Source organism: Parambassis ranga, chromosome 19 (assembly GCF_900634625.1).
Source record: "Parambassis ranga chromosome 19, fParRan2.1, whole genome shotgun sequence".
NCBI lineage: Eukaryota > Metazoa > Chordata > Actinopteri > Ambassidae > Parambassis > Parambassis ranga.
The window spans coordinates 14,682,197-14,694,608 of NC_041039.1; the positions used below are offsets into that span (position 1 = coordinate 14,682,197).

Sequence of the window (12,412 nt, forward strand, 5' to 3'; positions counted from 1 at the left end):
CGAGAAACAAAAACTATCCAGACAAAAACAACAAAAATGCTGCAATGATGAGCTAAATGAAAAACAGAATTCCTGAACTAAAAACATTATAGAGAACGTCAATGAAGGTCAGCTGGTACTGTCCCTGAAATGCTCAGTTTTATGTAATGAGAGGCCATAATGAAGACTGAGGTTGCTGCGGTCAGACAGAGGACAGTGGTAGTTACATAATCCTCTGTCTTTAGCAGCCTTTAGACTGTCGGGATGTAAACATGCCTGTACACGCTGTCCACCTCCAGAGACGCTCAGCAACTCTCCACAGCCTCTCAGTGTCGCCACGTAAACCTCACAGTCCCTTTAAGTAGGCCTTAACTGATAATGTTATTATGCTCCAATGTTCACAGACAGACATGACTTATTGATCTCAGACAGTAAAATCTCACCATCATCAATTAGCAATAGACTGAGTGTTTTATTTCAGCTGCTCGGCTGCAGCACAGATCAGGCTTTAATTTAGATTTGAGAGTGTAGGTTGATGCTATTATTACTGTCATCTCTGTGCTGCTGCTGCTGCTGCTGCTGCTGCCGGGGTTTCTTCTTTTGTCTGCTCACACAACGGCAGAGGCTCGTCTCAGTGTGATCGTAGGAGTTTAGGATATCACTGGATGATAAAAGTACTTTATATAGAATCCAAATGGCTGTTCTTATGCTTGGCTGGTGTATATGGATATGCAAAAAACTATCTGCAGCCTGATTTGATGTGTCTGCGCCCTCTAGTGGAATCATTTAGAAGACGCTGTCACAACATAAGTAAACCTACAGTGACCTCTGCTGGTGATTTGTAGGAATTTCTTTAAGATAAAATTATTTTCTCTGGTCTTTATTTTTTATTTATTGTTATTATTTTAAATCCTTATTATTATTAATATTATTAATTTGAAAGCACACACACTTACAAATAATACATGCAAACCATCATTTAATAAACTACAATATATGCTGCACAAGCTATATTATTACAGTATTTACAATAGCCTAGTTGAGGTGAAGTAAATATATTTTCCTTTTTACCAATTTATCAAAAATCCATGACGAAAGATTTCATTTAATTTTGTGGTATTTTATAATTTTGTTTATTTATTACTTTATTTTTTATTTTATTGGATTTATTAATTGTTATTTTAAAGTTTACTGATTAACAAAACTAAAACATGTTTTATAATTAAAAAAAAAAAACTATTCTAAGTTCTTTTGTGGAGCCTCCAGCAACAAATTACTTGTAAATGTCCTTTGTAAACAAGCAGGCTGTTATCACTATGAGAAGACCCAATAGGAGCCCCCCGCAGGCTGGCTGTGGGCGGTACTTCCTGCTGGAAACACGTCGCTGTTACGTATCTGTACGGAAATGCGAGTTGTTGTGAAACAACATCGTCGTGGTTAAATAGAAAAAAAACCTGCGGCACGTTAACGGAGACAGAGGTTTGATTAATCGGTAACTATTCAGGATCCGCACCATGGCAACGCGGATCATCACTGCTGCAAGCGAATTTGTTTCCAACCATCCCAAAACTATTGCTGCGGTCACACTGACAGGTAAAGATACGCACTCACCTGACGCAGACAGATTATTTATAGAGGGATGGATGTGCTAGAAGAGGATTCATTATTTTTTATTATATCATACTAATGGTGTAAATGTTTTTTAACTGTTTGACTCATGTATTAATGCAGGATTTATGTCTATCACGAATGTTGCTCATTGTGTTGCTCAATCTGATAAATACATAAAAGTTTTAGTTACATAAGACAGCACATAATCCTATTATTGATTTATTAATCAACTGATCAATACATTTCACAGTGACATAAGCAGGTTTCTGTCTCTTTTAGAATATGTGCATTTTTGAGAATGTTTAGGTTTAGAGGTTAAGGGTGTCCATAGAGATTTATTTAGGAGCTTTATCACTGTGACTGTGTGGAGTTTTCTCCAGGACTAGGACTTTTTGGCGTAAAGAAATGGATGGCAGGTGGAGTGTGTCACAGCAAGGCCCGCCTGGATGGAAAGACCATCTTGATCACTGGAGCCAACACTGGGATTGGTAAAGAAACGGCTCTCGACCTGGCCAGAAGAGGTTGGTGATTTACCAGGTTTTATATTTTATGGATTAATGTCTGTTCAGATGAAATGATTTATCTGATGTGTCACAGGAGCCAGAGTGATTCTGGCCTGTAGAGACATGGACAGAGCTAATACCGCTGCAGAAGATGTGAGAAACCAGAGCGGAAACGGCAACGTGATTGTCAAAAAGTTGGACTTGGCATCTCTTCAGTCAGTGCGTGAACTAGCCCATGATGTCCTAGCAAGTGAGGAGCGCCTGGATGTTCTCATCAATAATGCAGGTGGATGAATCGGACATGTGATGGTGTGATGTTTCAGTTTCTAACAGCTTGGTGTTAATGTAAATAGGTGAGAAGTGATAAAAATCGGATGTTCCTATTTTTAGGTGTGATGAGCTGTCCAAGATGGCAGACAGAAGATGGCTTTGAAATGCAGTTTGGTGTGAACCACCTGGGTCACTTTCTTTTAACTAACTGTCTGCTGGATCTCCTGAAGAAGTCGTCACCGAGCCGCATCATCAATGTCTCCAGTTTGGCGCACGAAAAAGGTGCGGCTTTCCTCCTTTTTCCATTTTATTCCAAGAGATGTTTGTGTGTCTCAGGTGTGTCCGGCCTTCAGTGTTATTTCTGCCTACTCTCAACAGGCCAGATCTACTTTGATGACATAAACCAGGAGAAAGATTACAATCCTTGGAAGAGCTATGGTCAGAGTAAACTGGCTAATGTCCTCTTTACAAGAGAGCTGGCCAAAAAGCTACAAGGTGCTGTATCTTTTCTATCTATGTTATATACACCATAGTATTTCCACTCTCTTTATGTAAACATCTTCATGGCACATCTCTATAGTTTTCGTCATTTTTCAGGCACCGGCGTGACAGCATACAGTCTCCACCCTGGAGTAATCCGGACTGAGCTAGGCCGACACCTCTGGCCCACAATCCCCCTGTGGAAGAGAGTTGTGTATTTGCCCTTTATGTTCTTCATCAAGTCTGCCACAGACGGAGCTCAGACCACCATCTACTGCGCCGTGGAGGAAAGCCTGCAGAATGACAGCGGGCTCTACTACAGGTCAGTCAAATGAGGTCCCAACACTGCTTTAAAGGTTAAAAAGAAAAACTCTGTTTGTCCATGAGTGCACTGTGAGCTGTGGTTTACCTGAGTTTAAGTAATGCAAGCTAAGAAGTAAGATAAAAAGCATATTTAACCTTATGCGCATGCCTGTTGTACCATAGAAACTCTGCATGAATAGCTGTTAAAGTTCTTTGGATGAATTACATCCCATTATCAGCTCAGACAGTATTAGAGGCATGTCCTCATTGTTTAAGCTACATTCAGTCTGTTCATACTTTGACATAAATTAATTCAAATGGTTTCAACCTTTAACACCACTTTATATAAGATTCTTAGTTATTGTTAAGCTCCTTTAGTTGATTTTTTTGGTCATGTGGGTAGATGGAAATACAACACAGATGTTCCTAAAAATTTGCATATGTCTTTATGTGAAATTTAGATTTAATTTTTACTCTAGAATAGAGTCCCTCGGGGAAATTTGGGTACCAGCAGCACTACAACACCAACAGTCAAAGCAAGAATTAAATAGAATAAAATAAAATAGAATGAAATAGAATATAGTGCAGTAAAAAAAAAAAAAAAGAGGAATTATTTACAAACATTGCACACCAGCATAGATGGTCTAATAATATAAAACGCTGCATTTGTTGTGGCTCAGTATAGTAATGAGTATCTAACACACCCAGCAGACACAGAGCAACGTTAACGTTCATTTGAAGTCATGTGCTGGGACATTTGATGGATGTCAGTCCGATGATCGCTCTCCTTTTAACCCTCCACACTGACTCCTGTGGGACACATCTGTCTTTTTTAGCTGCTTAATCATTTACTATGATCATCAGCTACTCACAACTTTGCCTGTCAACGGTTTGTTAAGGCACATCTGAGCTTCCTTTTACAATGAAATGACTGCCAGCTGCAGGTGATGAGAGCAGAGAGGTGTAGGCTTGAAAAAGCAAAGCAATTATCAAAATTGGATTTAAAGGCACCACTGTAACAGTGAGAGGAATCACACCAAGTATTTGTTTTTTTTATCTGTAAGCGGCTACTTTTATATTATGCATTAATTACATCAGTGTTTTTATTCAGAATAAAAAATGTGGATTTCTGAACACATCACTGTAAGATCAGGTTATAAAGCAGGACTTAGTTTCATACTGTGACATATGAGCTTCTAGGATCTTGTATCATCTGCCCATTTTCCTCACTTGGTAATTTTGACTTTATTACACAGGCATCTTATTGAGCCATTTACAAGTACCTGACTGTCTGATATTATGTTTTAGTTCCCTATATATTTAAATATATGTCATTCATCTTGATCTGTGTGACTTTAAACAGAATTTGGTATTATTTTAAATCTCTGCCATCTGTAAATCTAAGAAGTGTTTTATAAATGAATGAGTACAGTTGCATCTCATGCACCATCATTACCTTCTTTTCATTATTATTATTGTTCATTATTTTTTTTTATGATTAACTTGCTCAGCACAGCAGGTGACTGTATGTTTAACACTAAATTCTGCACTGATTACAGCGACTGTGCCCCCAAAAAAGCAGCCTCTCAGGGTCTGGATGATGAAGCCGCCAAGAAGCTGTGGGATCTGAGTGCCTCTATGGTTGGTCTGACATAATCACACTGACATTGATGATGGTGATGATGACTGTCGTCATCACAGCACCGTCAGGCTGCCAAGTGGCCCGAGAGGAACTGCTGGTGTTCTTTCTAATGAGCATCTGTGCGGCCACTAGCAGATGAGGTCCAGCTTAATGTGACAAACCATTTAACAAGCAAAAAACACAGACATCCACAAGTGATAGACATTTATTTAGAATATACAACAAACTACTTGCAAAAATACTATGGATTAAATTAAGTGTTTTTTTTCCTTTTTGACAGAAAAAGGTAAGTCACATGGAAGCTGTATGATCTTTAGTTTTGATTGCCATTAGCGTGAAATGACATTTTAATTGACAAGTTCCGACCGATGTCTGTGTTGACTAAGGGCTCAAATGTCATTCAGTGTTGCTTGGATTAATCATAAAAGAATTACGTGTGCTTGGACAAGCTTTTGTAACACTGGTAGTAGAGACCTTTTTTTCCTTCTGGGCAATAAAGTGCTGTTAAACAAAGCCCATCATTGTACCTGTTTCTTAAGGCATGTTGTTCATTCACATCATGTGTATACATCATCCCTGTGAGACCAACGATATTGAAATAAAACACATGTTGGATACATCAACATGAATTAAAATGGTCTTAATACAACACATATGTTTGTTTGTTTTTTTTAGGTTTCTTTATCCTGAAGGCACTTTGTACAGAATTGCTACAAACAGTCAAATTTCATCGTCTTACTCGAAGCTACATCTCAGACAAGTGCATCACATTGTTTTTTTCCAAGAGAAAGTCCATTAATGGTGCTAATTACATATGGACAAAGTGTACCCAAGAGGCCTGCTGGCTACAAATGAACCCTGTATGTTTCCTACATGATCATATAAAAGAGCTAGTTCTGATGAAGAGTACCATGTCTTGGCATTTACATTCAAACTGTAATACATATACAGCAGATGTTGTTAAAAGACAATAATCCTTTAGGTTGGGTATAACACAGGGAGGAACTCTATCTATATTGCTCAGATTCAGAATATATATTATGTATATTTATATATATTATCTTTTTTTAATAAATTATACATTATTCCACATCTAGGTGGCTGTGAGTCTACACAATGGATCCTATGTATTTACTTCCTGACAATGTTGTTAATGATTCTACTTCCACCATATTTGCTGCATAAACGGCATCACTAACTAATGAGCGACTTCTTCAAAATCAGAAAGCTGTTTCATCTGCTCCACTTGCATAGAGTGCCTTCTCACGAGTTTCTTCTTCGACTTGAGGCCGCCTCTCTTTGGTGTGTTTGGTGCTACTGGAGCTATAGACCTAATACCTGTGGCCAGAGGTGAGGAGGGTTTGTTACTGGCCCCAATATCAGGAATAGGAGGGTTGGGGTTGACATTGAGAGGGGGCAGGTGGCCAGGCCTGGTGTGGGAGATGTGGTCCAGCAGCAGTGTGCCTGACCCCCTTCTCTCCAGGAGACCTGGTGCACGCCTGCGTGCTGTGCTTGGAGAAGATGTGCTGGCATTACTGTCTAGAGACTCTCTGGAACTAGTTAGCATCAGAAGTGGAGATGTGTTTAGTTTCCTTCGTTCCACTGGGACCTTAGGAGAGTCTAACACGGCAGAGTCTGAATAGAGCTGCGAGTCTGAGTCATAGTGATCGTTCCCCAGACGTCTCCTATGCATTGTGTCTCTCAGACCGGCTAGTCCAGAGCTGCAGCTGCTGCTCTCCTGCTCCGTGGGCACGGTGCTGCGTCGTGCCAAAGGCTGGTGCTGGCCTAGAGATCTTTCATACGTTTGTTTATACGTTGGGGGGACTGATAATGAGGTTGTCATTTTGCACGGCTGGTCACTTACCAGTGGGAATAAGCTATCCTTCCCATCTACGCTGTTCTGTCTGGACAAAGCTGACCTCTTGCTCAGAGAAAGTCCGTTCACTCCTGTAACAACGTCCTCATCAGAGCTAGCTTTCTTGCTCTCCTCATGGGCAGCAGCTGCAGCCAGGACTGAGGGAGCAATCAGCCCCCAAGGCTCTGATTGCAGCCGCTTCAGCTGGGGCAAACGGGCACGTTTGGGGTTTACGGGCCGCCGTGTTGGAGACGTGGGCCCATTGGCGAGCTTTGCAGCTGCACTAGAGGTTTTTAGCTTTGTCTGGAAACTGAAGACTGTGTTAGGTTGCTCTTGCTCAGGAGTGGTAGATGCAGTCACTTCAATATCAGAGGGAGAGGTGCAGTATGCAGGGGAAGACCTCTCCACCAGCTCTGGAGATGGGGGTACATTTAGATACTGTTTGGTAGTTTTAGTGCCAGATGGTGACTTGTCTGTGGTGATTATAATTACCTCCTTGCCTTTAGCTTTGCATGCATCCAAGAGTAGTTTCAGTGTCTCCTTATCATCTGCATTGATGGCATAAACCAGGGCCGAAGCCCCACTCCTGTCCTCCAGGCTGGGATCAGCACTGTTGCTCAGCAGGTGATCCACCACTTCATGTCCTGCTTTGTGGATGCAGGCGTGCATCAGAGCTGTCCTACCTGCTTTGTCCTGTATGTTAGGGTCTGCCTGGTTGTCCAGCAGATATTTCACAAGCTTAGCCTTGCTGACGCTCTGCTGGTCAGTGTGTGTGGACATGCAGGCCACCATGAGAGGCGTCTCACCGCGTTCATTGCTCTCATTGATGTATGCACCTCCTTCCAGCAGAAGTCTGGTGAGTCTCAAACGCTTGAGCCACACTGCCTTCAGTAGTGAGTTTCCATCTGTCCGCAGCTCCAGAATATCTGCCATATCCCAGCCAGTCACAGATCTTCTCAGTACTGAACTTACAGCTCACAGCCCTTTGAACAAATTGTGGAATTAGTTCAGCTTATATTTATATATATATATATATTATAGACTTTATCTTGTTTGTTTGTATTTTGCTCAACTGTCACCCACCAGCAGGTGGCAGCCTGTTACAACACAAAGATGATAAATATAACTTACTATGACAGATATCTGATATAGGGGATGTATTCTTTATTTAACGAATCAGATAGAAGCAGTGCACTGTATATAAAATGTAGTTTCCCCATAAGCTACTCAAGCCCATGCCCATACATGAGGTCCACACATGCTAACACTACCTGTTAGATTCACCAACTTACTGATAGATGATCAGGTGGTGTCATTTTGATTTCAAAATCAAAGTTAATCCTATTTGATTTCTCTGCTGACAGCAGCTTTGTCTTTTTCTTGCTTATCTCGATGGAACAACAAAGGTTTCCACCGTCTACCAGTGCGCACAAAACACCTGCCTTACACATCTTGGAACAAACATGTAGAGACTAAGCGACGTTTATCTATTTTTAAATATAAAACAGTGACAGACAGATCTGTTTAAACTAGAGATATTAAATAGCGAAGCACTGCCAGCTGTAACTGTCGCTGCCCGTGGTTCTCATTTTGGATAACTTGGCGAGAGAGGCGCGCTTCGTCTGAGATTCTTCTGTGTATCGTCTATAATTACGTCGTCGTCGTAATTATTATCGTCTACGTAATTATCCGTTAAATCATAACTGTGGATATTTGTGATATAAAAATTAATTTGTAAACATTAACCATACATATGATGATGTGTTTATGAAAGTAATCTGATTTACCAGCCTTACATTATTGCAGAAGCAGCAGCAGCGACGACGACGCACGAAACGACCTAAAGTCGAATTAATCAACCTTTTTAAAAATGTCATTTAATCATGTTGCAGCGTCTGAGTCTCTTACCTGTCGGGAGATGAGATTGTCCATGTTCAAAGTAACACCCAGTGCTTTGTCATCTATAGAGGGCTGATATCGAGGGGGTTAATGATTAAAAACAGAAAGTTTGTTGCAGTTCTTCGTAAAATCCCTATTTTCCAAGCCGTGTGACTTGTTCCCATCGACGCGTCCTAGTTTAAGGTGACAGTGCGTCGTACCTCTCTGGCACCATAGCACATGAGCTGTGTGGCTTTTGTTATGGAGGCGCACTACATCAGTCCAATGGGGAGTATTCCTTTCATTGCGCACTCAAGGATCACAACCTGGAGATGCTGTGGGTTATAAATAACTTACTTTCTTGCTTGTTGAATGAAACGTGTATTCTCTTGACGTCAGAGTCGACCAAAATAAACGGCGTCTCATGAAAAAAAAAAAAATCTGTCCTGATCTTTATATCTGGAAAACGCAAACAAAATAAGCGATGTGCCACCTAAAGACATTTAAATGCGTTATTATTGTTCCAGAAGAACTATTTGTACATAATGTGTGCAGTTTGGCCTTAATGACAGTGAGGGAATTACAATTTTTCTCATATGTATCCATGCTTCAGATAGCAAGTCTGCGCTATAAATAAGATTTAATCTTCCTGCAGTGTGGAACATGAATGTTAGAATAAAGGCACCCTCTCTGTCTTGCATTGTAATAAAGGGCACGGTGGAGATAATTCAGCTGTAAAATGTGACAGTGGAATCTGTTCTGGATCACTATCACACTGCTTTTTACAGGACATTCCTATATGAGCTTTTTTGCTCTTTAAGAATCGTATTAATCATTTATCTCCAAGAAGTTTTATTTCTCTGCTCAGCAAATTAAGAGCGAGCAAACATATTCTGCACCTATGTATATTTACAGTACAATTAAAGAGGCCAAAACTTGTAGCAGCCATCACAGCTATACAGCCTAATAGGGACATTTCTATTTTTAGGTTGCTATGAGACAGCACAGAAGCAGTCTCTAATGAGAACAGTGATGTTCTCAGCCCTGCAAGGAACAGGTAAATCAGACACATAACATTCCACCAAGGACTGGGAGGCTGTATGATATTTAGACACAAATATTATTTTGATGCTGGTGTATATTTTTTTTTCACACTCTCATGTGTAAGACGCCAACACCATCACCATCACCATCATCACCACCACCACCATGTTCAATCATTCATCCTTTGACCCCTGCTCTTTTCCTCCGAGACTGCGACTAATCACTTTATTACACATCCAAACACTTGACGTCTCAGGACTCCAGTTGTCAATGCTGGCAGTGATTTTTTCATCTGTGATTGCCTTCGCACTCCCAGAGGACATGTTGTTTACGAGGTGCATGAAGAAGAAGGTGGTTTTATAAGACAGCGCATATACTGAAATCACCAAGCCAGAAGAATGTGCTCTTCTAATGTCAAGAGGCAAATATCAAATATCAGAACAACCTGAAGGAGATGTGCTCCATGACTGGATGCCTCAGGGCTTGTTGGTCGTACAAACCCCATCATGCAACTGTTATTTAATGGTATGCTTCTTTATGGATCTGAATTTTTGTGCACCTGATTGGAAACAATTACTTCTATGGATAGAGCTCCTGTCCAGAGGGACATGGTGCACCAGGGATCAGACCAAGGCCAAAGCTCACTTTAGACACATTCATTAGCACTGGGAGCCATGGGGACGTCAGTGGTCCTCATACAGCACGAGCTCTGCCCTGATGATGCTGTCGTCTGCGGTATATTAAAGGGGGAAATAAATAATTAAAGTGGAGAGAATAAGCGCTGTCACCCCTGGGAGCACTTTCCATTTTCAGATATCTTTCACCGCAGCTGCTGCTCTTCCTCCCCTCCGTTCTAAATATAACCTTTTCTTTTCTGTCTGCATTGTGAGGTTTTTACTCATCAGACTACAGTAGCTCTCAGACTATTTATACCGCCTGGCAAAGTACATGTAGAAGTTATCAACAGATTTCAAATTTAGAGTCTGATCACTGTTTCTCCTCAAGTAGTCAGCAACAGAAAGCCTATTATATCTGGCCCTAACCCTAAGGTTTTAGGAGGGAGTTTATAATTCTGGGGGCCGACCACCTTGTATTAAATGTCTGGCTTCACTAGCTTATCAGAATGACAAGGATTGAACAATTATGAGATGAGAAAATGGGCAGATATGTGCAGCTCTGTCTGTATTTCCAGACATGGTACTTGGATATATTTGGCTCTAAGAATCAGATGAATAATTTCAGGACTGCATTGTAAATTATACCAAATACATTTGACTCTAGATATATGATAAATTAGATAGATGATTAATTTATCTAGATATATGATTAAAAAGTGCCATTCATGACTGACATGAATTACAAAACACACAATAACATTTAGAAATTTATAACTGTATCATATACATAAATACATGAAAAATACAAATGTTATTATCAGATTCATTTTAGGTTTTGTTTCTTTTTTGGCAGAATGATTCTGATAAAAACTGAGGGAACATTTTGTGTCCATAATTCTGCAAAAGTTTCTTTTCATTTTAAAAGTGACAACAAGCATGAAGGTGCACTAGCACCACCTGGTGTGTTGGAATATCAAGCAGACACACTGTTGTTGGATTATTTACATCATTATTCCATAACAGCCAGCTAACTTGGCTATGATTGGTTTGATTATGTCTTTAAATGGTCATTATCAGTTGTTATCAACTGTTGTTATTAGGGCCATACCCATGACTTGTAGGGCCATCAGGTACCTGAGTGTTGTCATCTTTTCTGATGAGTGATAACAGTAGCTGTAGCTACTACGCCCAATACATGCAGCTACCGGCTGATGTCCAATGTTTGTTTGACGTGTATTTGAATGAATAAAACTATTCTATTTAGATTACTTAGATTAAATAAATTAAATAAATAAATTAAATAAATTAAAGTTTCAACTTCATAACAACAAAATAAAACCCTTCACAAAGCAATCTTCATACAGTCAAAAAACCGTTTTCTTCCCCATTCATCAGCACCAGATGCTTTAATTTTCCCTGCTTAAATCACCTGTGGCAGCCTGTGGCACTGCCACGGGCGCCACATCCTTTAGCGCCCCCTAATGCCTCTGATATCCATTAACAATCAGTCATCAACATATGGCTCTTACAGTAGCCAACAAAAAATAGAACATTTTTTGTTTTGTTTTTTTTTGGGGGGGGGGGTGACTTGGTCGGGCACAATAATAATACTGGAGTCTCTGCTGGTTGCTGGGAAACTGCTCACAGCAAAGAAAGAGTCTGACACCCTCCAAAAATCGTTGATTTGTTGTTTTTACACTTTTTTTTGTAGCTGTTTCACCGTGTTTCCAGTCTTTGTGCGAACTCTCAGTAAGACTCTCAGTGAGAAAGTGAATGAGATGATGGACACTGGTTAGAAAATTGTGTGTATGGGAGTTTGAATTGAGCCACATCTCAGGAGAAGTATGTTTAAAAGTCTGTTTACGAACATTTCCGCCTTTCGTGAATAAAATTGACCTGTGGGGTACATATTGTTATGTTACCCATCCTATTTGAATGCTGAAGTTGATCTATTGTTTGTTGTTGTTTTGTTACTTCCTCTGTGGTGGTTGTAGCTTTAAAGACCGAGTTTGACATTCTCATGGCATTTGGTGTCTCTGCGATTGTATCAAGCAAATGTGTGGGCTGCGACAGCAATAAACTGGCACGAACCCTGCTGCAGCGCTGCACCGGACTGCTCCTCGCCTCCCTCCCACCTCGGTAGATTTAGGAAAAATGCCTCCAGTGCAGCTTAAAAACCTGCCACCCCTCACATATGCTGTGAGTGATTTTTTTCCCCTCATCCAGTCAT

The 12,412-nt window shown here is 40.4% G+C and overlaps 2 protein-coding genes across 2 annotated transcripts; one reads left to right on the plus strand and one right to left on the minus strand.

The window, feature by feature from the left end:
* The first annotated feature begins 1,344 nt into the window (after positions 1-1,344).
* Positions 1,345-5,304, plus strand: LOC114452273 (retinol dehydrogenase 13-like). The gene is made up of 7 exons (XM_028431502.1): positions 1,345-1,572; positions 1,971-2,111; positions 2,188-2,379; positions 2,484-2,645; positions 2,742-2,858; positions 2,961-3,165; positions 4,706-5,304. Exons 1-7 carry the CDS (start codon positions 1,494-1,496, stop codon positions 4,800-4,802), a joined length of 993 nt encoding a protein of 330 aa, XP_028287303.1. The 5' UTR covers positions 1,345-1,493; the 3' UTR covers positions 4,803-5,304.
* A 682-nt stretch (positions 5,305-5,986) lies between these two features.
* ankrd34c (ankyrin repeat domain 34C) lies at positions 5,987-7,600 on the minus strand. Its single transcript, XM_028431734.1, has one exon. It carries the CDS (start codon positions 7,574-7,576, stop codon positions 5,987-5,989), a length of 1,590 nt encoding a protein of 529 aa, XP_028287535.1. The 5' UTR covers positions 7,577-7,600.
* Between the last annotated feature and the right edge of the window lie 4,812 nt (positions 7,601-12,412).